Genomic DNA, 15,423 nt, shown 5'->3' with positions numbered 1-15,423 from the left:
CAAGGGAAGAAGGAAGAGAGGTTTGCGAAACGGAAGGTGAAAAGTTGCTGGATTTGCAAAGTGAAAAGACCGACCCCGCCAACTCGGGGAAATCGGGTAGCCCGCACGGAGTAAACCACGCAAAGGGGCTTGCGCCGAGCTCTCTCTGCCCTTCACGTGGGGTATCGATCAGTGACGTGGGGTCTCCGGAAAAATACTGAACGCAAATTTCCGCCATCGACCACAGAACCAAGGGACTGGACACGAGTATTTCATGAGATGATCCGTGTCGGATGCACAGCAGATAGTCTGAACATACTGTACCTGGTATCTACCCTTCTTCCGTCTGTGGCGAGTCATGAAAAGAGCCTCTTGAGCGAGCGCTTATCCATACTCAGTGCTACGTGTGCCTACAAGAACGGTCCCATATTTCCCGTCTCATGCCATGCATCTGTGACGTCTGACAGCTCCAGATTTTAGTGGAGAAAAAGTTTTCCTCGGTGAGCCGGAATGGTATCGTCTCGGGATCCCGCCCTCGGGTCAATGACTCCGCCGGGGTCGAAAGCTGGGGCCAGAGACGCCGACGGGGATACTGCATTGAATCATAGTTTTCAATTAAGAGCACGTGGCTTGCCCGTTCATTGAATCTCAACTTTCTCCCAGGAATCTGAACTTGTGACATGTGCGTGGGGTCTCCGGCCTTTGACCATAGTCACCATGTACATAGTTGTGGACTACTATGCCAGTCTCGAGAGTAACTGAGTATTTCCCTGCCAGGTAACCGCGGTAAACACTTGATGGGACACGATTGGATCAGCAAAGCAAGGGATAAATGACGTCAGTCGACTGCAAGGGAGGCCAACACCTCGCCTTGGGCACCGATAAGCGCAAACACACGGAAGCTTATCTATTGAGACCTTCCCTAAGTTGCCCAGGCAAACGAAACAGCATCCTATTCAGATCCTATGAGGCAAGATTCGTTAGACACAATTCCTCGACTAGCTGCTTGCCGCTCACTGCAAATTTTGATCAAAGAATTGGACCGTACCTTTCTCTCTCCAGTGCCCTTGCCTCCGGCGCCGTGTTTCTCGCACACAATTGAACCAAAACAAATAGTCGAAAGGATAGAGGTCCGGCACAAGGTGACAGAAGACGCCGATACCAGCAAATTAAAAAGCTACAGGTGGTAAATATTAGAAGACTACAATATCGGATGAAAATCCTGATAAGCGTGACGCTCCCGATTCACTGGAAATGGATGTGATTCCAGTAGAGGTACTGATCTCATTTGGAAACATATCAGTCTTGAGGTCTGACATTCTTAGAGCTCCTCGAGAGAACCCTCGCACCGTTCCGATCAATCTATCTGGTCTCCATCATGCGTGTGAGCAAAAAGTTCCAGGCAGTGGTTTGTCATATACTTCGGCTGCGCCTGATACAAGCCCCTCAAAGACTTGCCGAGCTCAAGCCGCTGCTGGAATGTGGTCAACCAAGTACCATGCCACTGAACTTTTATTGCACTTATAGAGAGACGGAAGGCCTGGAGAAGAATGCCGCCGAAGACTGGCGGTTGATGGAGGCGTACACCGTCTTTGTACCGCAGCCGAAACAAGCAGTTGCAAATTCGAAGGAGTCTTGTATGGGTAAGATTATTGATGACGGCCGTGCACAGAAGACATGCATTCTGACGCATTCAATACGAAAGGAAAACCCAAGAGAGGAAAGCTGGTCAGCTTGTCTACCATTGAGTCATTTGGCCAGTTCACAGTAACTTTGAAGCTCCCCTGGATGTCTGGGCAGCTTATGAGCAGCCTGCACAATGTAATTTGTGGCAAGACGGTACGTCTGCAAAGACGGTGGTTGGAGGCGAGTCGTTCAGCCACCTTTTGGCTCGACGATGCAGAAAACGTCGGTGTCCATCTCCATGCTCATGAGCTCAGGAACCGTGATTTGGACGAAGTTGGAGACATGGACGAGAACTACTGGGAAGTTGATGTCAAAGGTGAGATGAACGTTCGTCTTTCGAATCGGAGCTGGTAAAAGCTGACTCTACATCAAGAGGTTGTAGTCCGTGCAGTACCATTTCTAGTCGAGTTTGAAAGGGTCCAAGAGATGAAAAGCACCCATATCGTGCTGTATTTCAGAACTCAGTGAGGGGGATTGAGTTGATGCAAGGTGGCAGACCCGCTCGGGGTTGAGTATCCTGCAGCGTTTAACGGCATGGAAGAAGTGTTTTGATGTTTCAGGGAGCCACCGGTACTTTGCGCCGTGGTCAAGATCTTTGTACCGAAAGGAAAAGATTTATATCACTCAAAATCCACGGCGTCAGCATTGCTGGACAAGGCTTGGAGATTGCTGGGACCATCTATTGATGAAGGCCGCAGATGGATTCTAACCCTAGAATGAATCTACCCTCAGATTGTCATGGTCAGAAGCTTCATGACATTTGATAAATGACTCCAACGACTCACTGATATGCCCTGCAATTTATGATTTATATTTCGCAAAACCAGACAATTTTTGTGGACCATGAGTCTAAATTTGCGAATTTGATCCGTGAGGGCATCTGGAGGGTACGGTGGATCTTATGGACTACACATTGGTAACAATTGTTGTTTATCTTGTTTGTTCCACCAGGTAGCAGGAAGACCCTAGACTCTTCTAGCTTTGTGGAGGCTGTTCGCGATGTTTGCTCCCAACCTAAGCGATTTCACTAGCCTCGAATCACCTGATTATTGTTTGCTTTGCAGAGCATAAATAGAGACTGACCCCCAGTGTTAATTTTCCTTTTTTCAACTCTCTTCCTTCACTCAAAGTCAAGACTTTTTCTCAACTCAAGACATCAAGACATCAAGACATCACTTGTTCCAACACTTGTCTTGCCTTACCTCAACACGTCTTGCCTTACCTCAACACGTCTTGCCTTACCTCAACACGTCTTGCCTTACCTCAACACGTCTTGCCTTACCTCAACACGTCTTGCCTCACCTCAACCCAAGGCTTCCATGGCATGTTATCAGTCCACATCATCAATGCCTCTCTATATCCTCCATGAACTTCCAGTCTATCTTGATGGATGAAAGCATGTCTCTCAAAGCTTTGAAGATCCTTTTGTTTCTTCTACCTTCTATCTCTATTGAAGACTTTGCCTTGTCCATCATGTCCAGACACGACAACATCTCTTCACAACGTCATGACTCATTCACATACTCGGTCTCTTGAGTAATGGCTTCATCCTGCAACAACGTTGCCCTATCACTGCCTTACTCGTCTCACCTTCTTAGTGAGCATCGCTTGGTGTGGTACGTTCTAGCACCAAGGATCTCTTCATTCTTCAACTTCATCTTGCTGGCATTACTGACTGCGATTCTAGCTGAAGAAGTTTGAGATTTCAAACTCGAAAAGCTGCACACAATGTTTCCATGAAGAAAAAAGAAAAAAGAGAAAAGAGAAAGAGAAAGAGAAAGAGAAAGAGAAAGAGAAAGAGAAAGAGAAAGAGAAAGAGAAAGAGAAGAGAAAGAGAAAGAGAAAGAAAAAGAAAAAGAAAAAGAAAAAGAAAAAGAAAAAGAAAAAGAACGCCGACAACAACAGCAAAAGGCATCACTCAAAAACATCGTCTTCATCATCATCATCATCCGCCCTTTCCTCCACCCAGCTCCACGTTACTTTGAAAGACGCCTCGAGCTTCGAATCAGCACACGCGAACAGGCGTCATGTATCCAGAATATCTGATCTCTGCAATAGCACGACGGAGTTCTAGGATTGCATGTCAGGACAAATTCGCATGTGGTGAGACGAGCTCTTCGAACACCCACGTCAAAAACCCACAACATACCAAACAACAACAATAACAACAACAACATTCGCAACAACAACCCTGAGAGGTATTGTGTCAGCATATGTGGACAGGCGTCATGTAGCCAGGAGCCTTCTCCAAGGTTGCATGTCAGGACAAATTCGCATTTGTTGATGCAAGCTCTTCGAACACCCAAACCAACGAACTCTACTACAACGAAACCCACAACAACAATCCCACAAAGACTCGTGTCAGCATATGTGAACAGGCGTCATGTAGCTAGGAGCTTCTTCCAAGGTTGCATGTCAGGACAAATTCGCATATGTTGATGCAAGCGCTTTGAATACCCTCCCCAACAACCACGAAACCGAGTACCTAAGCCCCACCTACGAACTGAGCAAGACTCGTGTCAAAACATGTGAACAGGCATCATGTAGTCAGGATCTTTCTGCACGACAGGAGTCCAGAATTGCATGTCAGGACAAATTCATGTGTGCTGACGCGAGCTCTAAGAGAGCTTACACCAACGAACAACTACATCCACGATTCTGCGAATCCTACGAACAAATACTACATCAACGAACCTGACAAGAGCCGTGTCAGTATATGTGAAAAGGCGTCATGTAGCCAGGACTCTCTCACAAACAGAAGTCTTGGATTGCATATCAGAACAAATTCATATATGCTCACGCGAGTTCGGAATTCTTATCCAAAGAAACGAAAATACTCTGCTCGCTCTCGTCGGAGTTTTGCCTTTGGATTGTTTACCTAAAACATCCGGCTGGAACTCTAGCGTGCTCCTCATTACAGTCGATCAGAAAAATTGATCGAACATGACACAGGTCTACATCTCATTGCGTTAAAACGCCAGAAGAAGCCTACCACCAACACCACGGCAGCCACCTTCATTCAGGCTCTGACCATTGTCCCATGATTTCCTATACAACTGAATGTGACTCTATTTTGTACGGGCCCACGCTTGATGTATTGAGATGTTTAGTTTTAGATGCAGAGCCTCATGAAATGACATGAAGAGCTTTGCACATGCTACACTGTACCCTCTGATAGATCTTCTTGAAACTATCATCAACGTTATCCGGGTCGTGGTTCTTGACTCCATTGCAACAGATGTCCTTGTCTATTTTCGGGCTTCCGCCGGTTACTGTGACGAATCGGGGCTACGTGATGGGTCGAATCACTTTTTCCCAACTCCATCCACGAAGAGGCCTTGTACATGTAAGGCTACACGATGTCAGCTGCAGCCTCTTGACATACTCAGTACTAATGATTAATAATGAAGCTCAAAGAACACCTTGAACAATTTGGAAACCCGTTCATTGGCACTGAGCGAGAGGATGATCTTCTGCGCCGAATCTTGTGACTTAAGAGGCTCCAGAATGCGTATCGGAAGGGGCGCGTTCGGGCCGATTTTCCGGTCGGAATGGCAAGTCTATCGGGAACTGGTCCTCTCACTCTGCAATTCGCTTGACAGCACTTCCATCCGTGTACGCATCGTGTCACCTTTACCACCTAAGCTAAGCTTCATGGATTGCCTAGACATCTGAAAGTTGACGCCTTTGACCTGTTGGTGGTGTTCATGTGATGATGATGGGGGCAGTGAGCTGAGTAATAACCATGACTCTGTTGAGATGACAGCATTTACTGCTCACATTCGGATATTCGGCGCTAGAACACAATGGCAACAGTTACGAGCCAATGCCAAATGCCGAATTATTTACTCAGCAATTCGGCGGCTCAGAGAGTATCGGCCATGCTGGGCATTTGCCGAGGCCGCCAGGCACTGATGTGGATCGGATCGGTGGAGAATCGAAATTTCGAAAACTACAATTTTTTTTATGGCAGTGCTCAAGCCTTTCCGAAGGCGCCATGTCCACGGATGAGCAAACTGTGGCTGTCGGTCCGGATTGGAAGCATTTAGTTTTGAGCGTGCACTCACGGATTTTCATGAGCGACCACTTCCGCGTCAATTCCCTTCTTTGAACGCTAGATTGTCCTTGACAAGCCCGTGAAGCCCTTTCTGATCACTGCCAACTGAGCCGGTCTCATGGCAGACTCAATTCCAGCCGAGGCTGAGTCCCCTCGGCCATCGAAGATTCCCTATTGGAGTTTCATCTTCGACCAGAAGGTGGTCACAGAAGAGGTTGCTTCGTTCCCGTATGCAGGCTCTGGCACTGACGAGGATCCATTCGTGGTGACTTGGCTGCCGCGTGATCCCCGCAATCCGATGAACTTTAGTTCATTCAAGAAATGGGCTATCACTTTCCTGGTCTCCTTCGTTACACTGGCCGTGGCGCTAGTCTCTTCGGCATACTCGGGAGGAATTCGACAGATTGTAATCGAGTTCGAGGTGGAGGAAGAGATCGCCATCCTCGGTGTATCTCTCTTTGTGCTCGGATTTGCCATTGGCCCCTTGATCTGGGCGCCTATGAGTGAGATCTTTGGTCGTCGTCATGTCTTCACGTTCACGTATGCTTGTTTAACCGCACTTAATGCAGGTGCTGCTGGCGCGACTAACATTACCACGTTGATCATTTTGCGCTTCCTGGCGGGCTGTTTCGGTTCATCACCGTTTGGCAATGCAGGTGGTACTATTGCCGATCTGTTCACCGCGTCGCAGCGTGGGATGGCTATTAGCTTCTTCGCCGCGGCGCCGTTCTTGGGTCCTACACTTGGCCCTGTCATCGGCGGATTCTTGGCGACGGCGGCCGGTTGGCGATGGGTCGAAGGTTTGCTCGCGGCATTCTCAGGCCTTCTTTGGCTGTGCATCATTTTCCTCCTTCCAGAGACATACGCCCCGGTTCTCTTGCGCCGACGCGCAGCCAAATTGTGTGAATTGACAGGCAAGACTTATCGAAGCAAAATTGATATCGAGCGCGGACCGACTCCCTTGGGCAGAACCCTCAAAACCGCGCTCTCGCGGCCTTGGATTCTATTGTTTCGCGAGCCTATTGTCTTCCTCTTTTCGGTTTATATGTCTATCATCTATGGGACGCTTTACATGCTCTTTGCCGCCTACCCGATTGTTTTCCAGCAAGGTCGGGGGTGGAGTGAGGGTATCGGTGGTCTTGCCTTCCTCGGTATCCTTGTGGGGATGGTTGCGGCCGTGATTTACAATTTCCCCGAGAATGTGCGATATGCAAAGAAATGCAGTGAGACGACCGATCGTCTCCCACCCGAGTTGAGACTGCCTCCGAGTATGGTCGGCGGCGTGGCTCTTCCGATCGGGCTCTTTTGGTTTGCCTGGACGAATTATCCCAGCATTCACTGGATCGTGCCTATCGCCGCTGGCGCTCCGTTTGGCTTTGGCATGGTGCTGGTCTTTCTCAGTGTCATGAACTACCTGATCGACTCATACACGATCTATGCGGCTTCTGTTCTGGCAGCAAATTCGGCACTACGGTCATTGTTTGGTATGGCTTTTCCACTTTTCACGACCTACATGTATCATAATCTGGGTGTTCACTGGGCTTCTTCCATCCCTGCGTTTTTGTCGCTCGCTTGCGTACCATTCCCTTTCATCTTCTGGAAATATGGCGCTCAAGTGCGTCAACGATGCACCTATGCCGCCGAGGCAGATGCTTTTATGCGCCGTCTTGCCGAGAAAAATCAAGCAGAGATTCGTCGTGAAGATGTGACCACGAAGAACGATGATGAAACACCTGAAAAGGAGAGATTGTCCTGTGACGTTTCGGATGACACCAGCGACACGGAAAGTCTGTCCACCGTGCCCTCGCGTATCAGTTTGGGGCGTCTGGCCTCGAGAGCTTCGCGCCTGTCTGGAAGATCAATGCATCGAACACCAACGGCTACGCAATATGAGGAAAATCCTTATGACCTTGACATTGTCAACACTCGGCAGTCAGCCATGAGTGGCCATCGTCAGCATGTTTAATCGGTCCCCGACATTCATGTCTCACTTCTTTCCTTTCATCGAGTTTCGAGTGACCAAAATGGTGAAAATAGCAGCTTTCCTCTTCTTTCTTCCCAGACCGAGTGGATGCAATGGAGATGGCGATGGTTAACTTTTGAGCGTACCCACCCTCCTGTTAGTGAGAGACCTTTTGGAGGGACACAAAAATGTATTTTTAAACTCCTCAAATCCAGGAGAAACCCAATTGTCGTCGATGCTGCGTGCACTGGCGATGCCGGAATTCTCACCTTAAGGCAAAGCATTTACATGCAATCCTTGAGACTTGATACCCCCTATGTCAGCCGACTCCCTCGGCCATTGTAATTCACTCTATCAAACAGAAGGAATACTTGATTTGACCAATTGAGAAAGTCATTCCCCAGTTGTCGACTCGAAGCCGAGCTTCCCCAACATCTGATTACTGATCAGCCCCACACAGTCACCGAACCAGCCTCGGTCCCTCCGCATCTCCACACCTCGGTCCTTTCCCAACCAACTTGACCTACTTATCATGAGATTCCCGTTCAACATCCTGTTAAAGTCAGATTGACGAGGGAAAGTGGCGGAGTGAATGTGAAGTCCTCGCTTATCTTCAATAGAAATTGGACGAGAAAAAAAGCATCAAAACTAGACTGGAACACTATTTACCGCTTCACAAACTTGCAGAAACGATGAGCGGCAAGATAGACGCATACGTCGATTGTGGTAGGTTGTCCACTTCCATTCGCTTTGATCGTTCCAGGCTGCAGATGGAATATGAAGGAGCTGACCACGAGACGGCCTGATCAATCACAGTGTCGCCCTATTCATATTTTGCGATACAACATCTGCGACGAAATCGCAAGGCTCTCGAGTCCCATGGCGTTGAAATTGAGTATGTGCACCTCTCTCGCCCTCGAGGGGGAGGAAAACTTTCACCCCGCAAGTAGATTTCGTTTTGTTGCAAGAAGACTGATGAGAAGCCAGATTTCACCCTTTCTTTCTTGGTGGTGTGAATGTTGGATCTGGTAGGTTTGATCCCAATGCGATCTTAGCCATGGCCCTCTTGTGAATAATGCACCTCGGCAAGGGAACCAGTTCAGTCGGGATTCAGAATTTGCTCATATGTCACTCTTCAGGAAACAAACCTCCATGGACGCTGCCAGCCAAGGCAGCATATTCCAAGTTTGACCTTGCCCGTGCAGCCAAGTACTTTGGTGTACACCTGTTAAGGCACCGGACTTTTTTCCCATCTTGTCGATCATGGTAAGTCCAGCGGATCTAGATATCAAGTCCTGGATTAACAAACCGGCAATCCTTGAGGCCGGGAGAGGCGTGTCATCTGGCTGGAGAATCTCAAGACTGACGACCGCCAGCCTCAACGATGCATGATCTACATCAAACGCAATTTTCCCCGAGAGCGTTTTGAAACGGTCATTCTCGCGCTCTCGGAATGGATGTACTACAAGGGCATCGATATCAGCAAGCCCGAGAACCTGGCAAAGTTGTTGCAGGAGCACCAGTACACTGATCCGGAGATTCAGGCCATCCTGGGCGCGGCGAAACAACCCGAGTACAAGGATGCACTGGCGTCCAACACGCAAAAGGCCTTGGATCACGGTGCATTTGGTGCGCCGTGGTTCTGGATACGTAACAAGGAGGGCAAAGAGGAGCCTTTCTTTGGAAGTGATCGGTGAGTTAGAGTAAATCAGTACACTGTCCGTCAGGCTTGGAGGGTGTCTTGGATTCTTATTCCTGCTGTTTTTCTCGATGCCCAAGTTGGAAATGGTGCTGATGTGTTTCTAGATTCGCTTTCATGTGGCAATTCTTGGATATTCCTTTTCAGGATGTTACCATTGTGGAGAAGGCCAGGTTGTAGTTTGAACAGAGCAATTTGGTGCTCAAGAAGGGGACTGATATGCAAATTTGAGAATTAGCCTGTAATGCATTGCTCCAACACGGTGTTTATGTACCTTATTTGCCAGTGATATTCGGCCGTGACTCGCTGGACAGACAAGCTTTTGCCAAGAGCTTTCAGCAGGACACATGTACTTGGACCGAAGTGGAAGCTCTCACTCGAATGCCTAGGGACTCTATGCTGTATCACCTGGGGACTCAGAGCCACCAAACAGCAGAGAGTAAGTACAATAATTTGGAGCGACAAAATTCATCGGCCCATTCGGCCTTCCCAAGTAGGTAGACCTCCTGTAATCAAATCATTTGCGAGCCGACCCAGTCGGATCGACGAGGTAGAATTAGGGTAGTACCGGCCTAGACAAGGATTCGCAGTGTCATGTCATGGCGTCTCGCTTCGGTCTCCGACTTGACTGCATGGACCGCCGGACCCGAGTCGCTTCGACTGACGAGTGAACGTACTGTTCGATTTGAAGCAAGCGATGGTGAAGTGTCGTCTTATTACACTCGAGACGAAAATGTCTGATTCGAGTTTCCCGCAAACAAACCAGGCCGATGGAGGTGGTCTTGACTGGAAAGTCAGAGAGGCTCTGGCACTTCCGTCTCATTCGCACGCCAAGACCGAGACATCCAGGGATGAGCCGACTCTGTTCAGTCCAACATTCATTCGGAATTCCCGATCCAGCAGCGGATAAGATCTGATCCTTCGTGTGGCTTCGGAAGGGAGACCTGGTGCTTTTTACCCCACGCTGGCCCCACAAGAGGCCCGTCATCTCCCGCGACGATGAAGGTTGATCGGTAAGCTCTCTTCTTCTTCCTCAAACCGCTTGACCTTGCGCTGGTGAAATAGGAAGATTACTCGAGAAAGCTTTGTACGACAAAAGACCCGTCATTATGTCAGGCACCCGTGTAGCATGGATCGGTCTTGGGAATATCGGCCGGGTATGTATCGTATCACCGTGCTTTTCCTCGTCAATTTCCATGCCAAGGGAAGCGACTTGCCATTCCCTTCCCAAGCTCCTTCCTTCTTGCATGGTGAATACACGATGAGACCAGGGAAATTGACTCTTTTTCGCAGGGTATGAGTAGCAACATTGCCCGGAAAGGCCCGCAATCCAGCCTCATCTTATATAATCGTACCACATCACGAGCTGTCGCGCTCGCCGAGAAACTTGGCGGAAGCAATGTGACAGTTGCACAGTCCATCCCCGAGGCTGTCACGTCTTCCGACATCATTTTCACCTGCGTGGGCGATGACGCCGCCATCGAGTCCATCGCTGAAGCAATCCTCTCCGACGCAAGCATCGATCTCTCCGGCAAGACGTTTGTAGATTGCTCGACCATCCACCCGGACACGACGCGCCGACTGGAAAACGCTTTCACAGCCCGCGGCGCCGGCTTCGTCGCGTGTCCGGTCTTCGGAGCCCCTAACATGGCTGATGCCGGACAGATGATTGTCGTGCCCGCCGGTAAACAGTCGTCTATTGCCAAGGCCAAGCCGTTCTTCGAAGGTGTTACCGCCAAGGCAACCATTGATCTTTCCGACGGTAGCGGATCAGACATCGACGTGGGTCGTGCCTCGACCCTCAAAGTGCTCGGAAACACATTCATCCTCAACACAGTTGGTGTGCTGGCCGAGTCGCTGACGGCCGCCGATGCGACGGGGCTGGGCAGCGGTCCGTTCCGCCAGTGGTTGGAGCTGTTCAACCCAGGGCCATTTGTCAAGTATGCGGATCGGATGATCAGCGGTGACTATTATCAGAGGGAGGATCCGTTATTCGCGGTGGATTTGGCCCGGAAGGATTTACGCCATGCGTCCAGTCTTGCCAAGGATGGAGGTCAGCGGATGCGAAACGTCGAGGTGACGGATCAGTTCCTGCAGGATGTCAAGGCCGAGAAGGGGGAAAAGGGTGACATTGCAGCGATTTATGGCGCGGCCAGGAAGGCTGCTGGTTTGAAATTTGAGAATCAATGATGATGGCTGGGTGAGCGATACCGAGGAAAGAGAGAGAGATAGAGAGACAGAGGAGTTTGTCTAGGTTCAAGGACAAGCGGAGGCACGTTTGTCTGAGATGTCATCTGACTTTGTCTGCACAGTGTATAAAGTACAGTGTACACGGACAGCCAAGCAAGATAACGTCCGCTAATAGTAGCACCCACCCACATGACTACATTATGGTATACAGTAGTGTGTATTGACTGTCGAAGTTGTGCAACTCTGGTCATCGGAACAGAATCAGGCATCACATAATGTGTGTGCTAGACTTGTAGAGTGTGGAGTAAGAATGAAAGAAAATTAAAATGATAATCCTCAATTTGTGGTATGGTTCAATAGCCATATCCTGGGGTCATAGGGACCCAACCCAAAGCTTCGTAGCAAGGTGTTAAAAACTAGTATACATGAGGTAAGAGTAGTGAGTCTTCGTCACACGAGGGAAGGAAGACAAAAAAAAAGGAAAACATGAAAAAGGACCATAGCCAGTCGGCCTCAACTTTTTCCCCGCAAAACAAATGGCTGATAATGCATGCAAGAAGAAACAAAAACATCACACGTGGCAACAGATCTACTGTTCCCGAATCTCGGTGGGCTCATCGTGGTGCTGGTGCTCCTCGGCACCCTCCTTGGCCTGACGCTCGGATGGGGGAGCGTGCATCTCGTCGACGATGCCATCGGGAGCCTCCCAGGTAGCAGACTTCCAGGGCTTGACGTGCAGGACGTACATGGAGTCAACCTCCTCGAGAGTGCGGCCCTTGGTCTCGCAGACAAAGAAGAAGACAACCCAGATAGCGGCAAAACAGCAAGCAGCAAAGACGTAACCGTAGCGGAAATCGATGGCACTGGAGATGAATGGGGTGAAGAAGGAGATGAGGAAGTTCCAGGTCCAGTTGGCGGCAGTGGCGATACCCATGCAGGTAGCACGGTAACGGAAGGGATACATTTCACCGCAGATAGCCCAGACGATGGGACCCCAGGTGGTGGCGAAGCCGACGATGAAGAAACAGGTGAAGACGATCATGGCGACACCGGCGGGGTGCGAAGTAGGGTCGACGTGAAGAACCGAGTGACCGACAGAAGCCCAGATCAGGAAGCAGACGAACATCCAAGCAGCTCCAGCCATCAGACACTTGCGGCGTCCGTAGTGCTCGACGATGTACAAACCGGGCAGGGTCATACCAAAGTTGACGGCACCCAGAATGATCTGAGTGACGTACGAGTTGCTCAGACCCACACCTTGGAAGATGGAGGTACCGTAGTAGAAGATGAAGTTGGCACCGGTCAGCTGCTGCAGAGACTGGAGACCAACACCGAGAATGGTACGGTAGAGCATGCGAGGGCCAGTGAAGACCTCGTGCCAAGCAGCCTTGCCGGCAGCGAGCTCCTCCTCAAGCTTGTTCTTCATGTCGGTCATCTCCTGGGCCACGACGCGGTGGTTGGGAGGGACACCGTAGAGCTTAGCCATGACCTGGCGGGCCTCCTCAACACGTCCGTGACGGTAGGCATAGCGGGGCGACTCGGGCAGGAACAGGGTACCGATACCCAAGATCAGGGGCCAGGCAAAGCCGATACCCATGGTGATACGCCAAGATGCAGTGGAATTGATGCGCTCGGTACCGAAGTTGATGATGTAGGAAATGAAGATACCGAAGGCGACGAACAGCTGGAAAGCACTGACCATGGCACCACGGACCTGGCGAGGAGCAGACTCGGACTGGTACATGGGGACCACGCTGGACAAGGCACCAACACCCAGACCCATGACCCAACGACCCAGAGCAATCTGGTACCACTTGTCGGTGGTAGCGATCTGCACAACGATTCCGACCATGTTGATGAGAGCCCAGAAGGAGATGGAGAATTTACGGCCGATGCGGTCAGCGATGGGGGCGGCCACCAAGGCGCCGATCATAGTACCGATGGAGAGCTGCCATAAGAAGATGGGTTAGGTCACATTCACATTTTCTTTTTTTGAATTTGACTGTCTTCAAGGTGATTGCATGGAATGAGGGAAGTAAGACATACCAGACCGACAATGAGACCGTTACGGACATTGCTGAAGACATATTCATCGGTGGCAGCGTGGTATTCGGCGAAACGCGTCTTGAAGTCAATCATGGTGGTGAAACCCGAGATTTGACCTACGGCCGAGTCAGCTTACCATGACCGAGGGAAGGTTCGATGCACGTAGCACAAGAGTGAGGCTTACCAGTAGAGTAACCGAAAATGAAACCACCCATGGAGACACACAGACCGAGGATGAATGAACGCCAGGTCAAGTACTTGACCGGACTATCATCGATGAGGCCGTTGTTCTTCTCCACCGTCGAATCAGCTCGGGCAGGAGTAGCCGTTTGGGAGGAGAATTGGGACTCCTCGCCGGCCTTGGACCGGCCCATCATGTTCATGATACCCATCTTGAGAGAGACTCGCCCCGAGAGGTGTTGTTCCGAACCAACTCAAGAAGGGAAGAGAGAAAAAGGAAAGTTCAGGAAGTTCTCGTGACAGAGAGTCAGGGAGGATACGAAAGAAAAAGAAAAGGGGCAGGGTACTTGGGGGGGAGAATGATGTGAATAAATAGGATAAGAGCGTCACACGGAGACCCGACATCCAACTTGGGGTACCATGGCAGAGAACAACGGGGGCCCGGATCTTGAGTCCCACATTACGAGAATAATGGGGCAGAAGGAAATTTCACGCTTCCCTCCACGGGCAAGCGCAGTATTCTCCATAGTCCACACGGTTTGGAGGGCGTTTTTGGGGTGGAGAACGAAAGGGTGGAGAAGGAAACACTTTGGGGATCTCGTGGGTGCCAGGTCAAAATCCGCACGTCCACGTGAGGCAGAACAGAAAAGGGTCACGATGAATAGGTAATGGCCTGGTTTCGAGGTGCAGCAAATTACAGTACTGTAGCTTTGGTTTCTAAACAGTCCTACAAGTATCTGATAGACAAGGAATGAGCATTCTCGCTATCCCTAGGGCCTGAGATTGTGAAGTATAACTACTGAAAAGGGACGCACCCTCACGAGATAACTCTTTTCCCCGGACAGACATCTCAGGGGAAACTGCTGAGATTCCTCTTAGTCCCGTCAAAGAAAAAAAAAATAAACGATGCTACAGTGTGTATTCACACTTCACACAAAGACGTCATTCACACAGGGACACCAAACCATGACAGCGAGATTTCCCCCAACGGAAATGCACTACCATTTGGCCCGATCTCCGAGCCGTCCAAAATCCACATACGAGAGGACGGAACAGGCGATGCCTCGAGCCGAGCTTCTTTGCCACCTTCTAGAAAATTACGCGATTCAGTCGGCACTGGAACCGAGCCCGAGCGACTGAAACAGGAATGTCACGAGAGGACCAGAGAACTGCACTTGACAGTTGCATACAAACCAAAGTCAATGACGAGGGATTTTTTATTTGAGACCAGAAGCCCCAAAACTTGGCAAATAATAATGGCATGACGAGTTCTCGAGTGGTCTACCATGCGAGTCATATTTTGTATTAATGAAACTTTGTCACTGACGGCTGAATCAAGCGCCCTGTCCCTATCCGATGCGCAATGAATGAGTACCTATCAACAGCGATTATATCAGGTCAATCTCTATAAAGGCTACTAAACCAAGTGGGATTACACATTTTTCACGGTTCAAATCTACAGACTGGCTCACTGCCTCTCTGCTCAGAATAAAAGAAACCAACAAGCAGGAGGGGAGGGGGAGGGGGTTTCCTGGCAGACTTCTTCTGTGTAATGATTCCGTTCCACATTCGTTTTCGAATCCAGGTATAGTGGATTTGCCACAAATGCGAGTCGCAGAGACT

At 49.8% G+C, this 15,423-nt stretch overlaps 6 protein-coding genes across 6 annotated transcripts; 5 read left to right on the top strand and 1 right to left on the bottom strand.

Annotated features, from left to right (window-relative positions):
* Positions 1 to 1,357: 1,357 nt before the first annotated feature.
* Positions 1,358 to 2,019, top strand: POX_e07169 (uncharacterized protein; the record flags this gene model as incomplete). Its single annotated transcript, XM_050115978.1, has 2 exons — positions 1,358 to 1,622; positions 1,685 to 2,019. The coding sequence occupies 2 exons, from the start codon at positions 1,358 to 1,360 to the stop codon at positions 2,017 to 2,019; spliced, it is 600 nt and encodes a 199-aa protein (XP_049968438.1).
* A 3,821-nt stretch (positions 2,020 to 5,840) lies between these two features.
* On the top strand, positions 5,841 to 7,688 carry POX_e07168 (Major facilitator superfamily multidrug transporter mdrA; the record flags this gene model as incomplete). The annotated part of the gene is made up of 1 exon (XM_050115977.1): positions 5,841 to 7,688. One exon carries the CDS (start codon positions 5,841 to 5,843, stop codon positions 7,686 to 7,688), a length of 1,848 nt encoding a protein of 615 aa, XP_049968437.1.
* A 1,260-nt stretch (positions 7,689 to 8,948) lies between these two features.
* Positions 8,949 to 9,564, top strand: POX_e07167 (uncharacterized protein; the record flags this gene model as incomplete). Its single annotated transcript, XM_050115976.1, has 3 exons — positions 8,949 to 8,951; positions 9,062 to 9,378; positions 9,492 to 9,564. The coding sequence occupies 3 exons, from the start codon at positions 8,949 to 8,951 to the stop codon at positions 9,562 to 9,564; spliced, it is 393 nt and encodes a 130-aa protein (XP_049968436.1).
* A 517-nt stretch (positions 9,565 to 10,081) lies between these two features.
* On the top strand, positions 10,082 to 10,294 carry POX_e07166 (uncharacterized protein; the record flags this gene model as incomplete). Its single annotated transcript, XM_050115975.1, has 1 exon — positions 10,082 to 10,294. The coding sequence occupies one exon, from the start codon at positions 10,082 to 10,084 to the stop codon at positions 10,292 to 10,294; it is 213 nt and encodes a 70-aa protein (XP_049968435.1).
* Positions 10,295 to 10,493: 199 nt separating this feature from the next.
* Positions 10,494 to 11,574, top strand: POX_e07165 (uncharacterized protein; the record flags this gene model as incomplete). The annotated part of the gene is made up of 2 exons (XM_050115974.1): positions 10,494 to 10,541; positions 10,678 to 11,574. 2 exons carry the CDS (start codon positions 10,494 to 10,496, stop codon positions 11,572 to 11,574), a joined length of 945 nt encoding a protein of 314 aa, XP_049968434.1.
* Positions 11,575 to 12,163: 589 nt separating this feature from the next.
* On the bottom strand, positions 12,164 to 14,012 carry POX_e07164 (Low-affinity glucose transporter HXT1; the record flags this gene model as incomplete). The annotated part of the gene is made up of 3 exons (XM_050115973.1): positions 12,164 to 13,522; positions 13,621 to 13,736; positions 13,805 to 14,012. The coding sequence occupies 3 exons, from the start codon at positions 14,010 to 14,012 to the stop codon at positions 12,164 to 12,166; spliced, it is 1,683 nt and encodes a 560-aa protein (XP_049968433.1).
* Between the last annotated feature and the right edge of the window lie 1,411 nt (positions 14,013 to 15,423).

This window comes from Penicillium oxalicum, chromosome V (genome assembly GCF_001723175.1).
Source record: "Penicillium oxalicum strain HP7-1 chromosome V, whole genome shotgun sequence".
NCBI lineage: Eukaryota > Fungi > Ascomycota > Eurotiomycetes > Eurotiales > Aspergillaceae > Penicillium > Penicillium oxalicum.
Note: the sequence above shows the minus strand (reverse complement) of the source record. Positions and strands in the feature narration are given on the sequence as shown.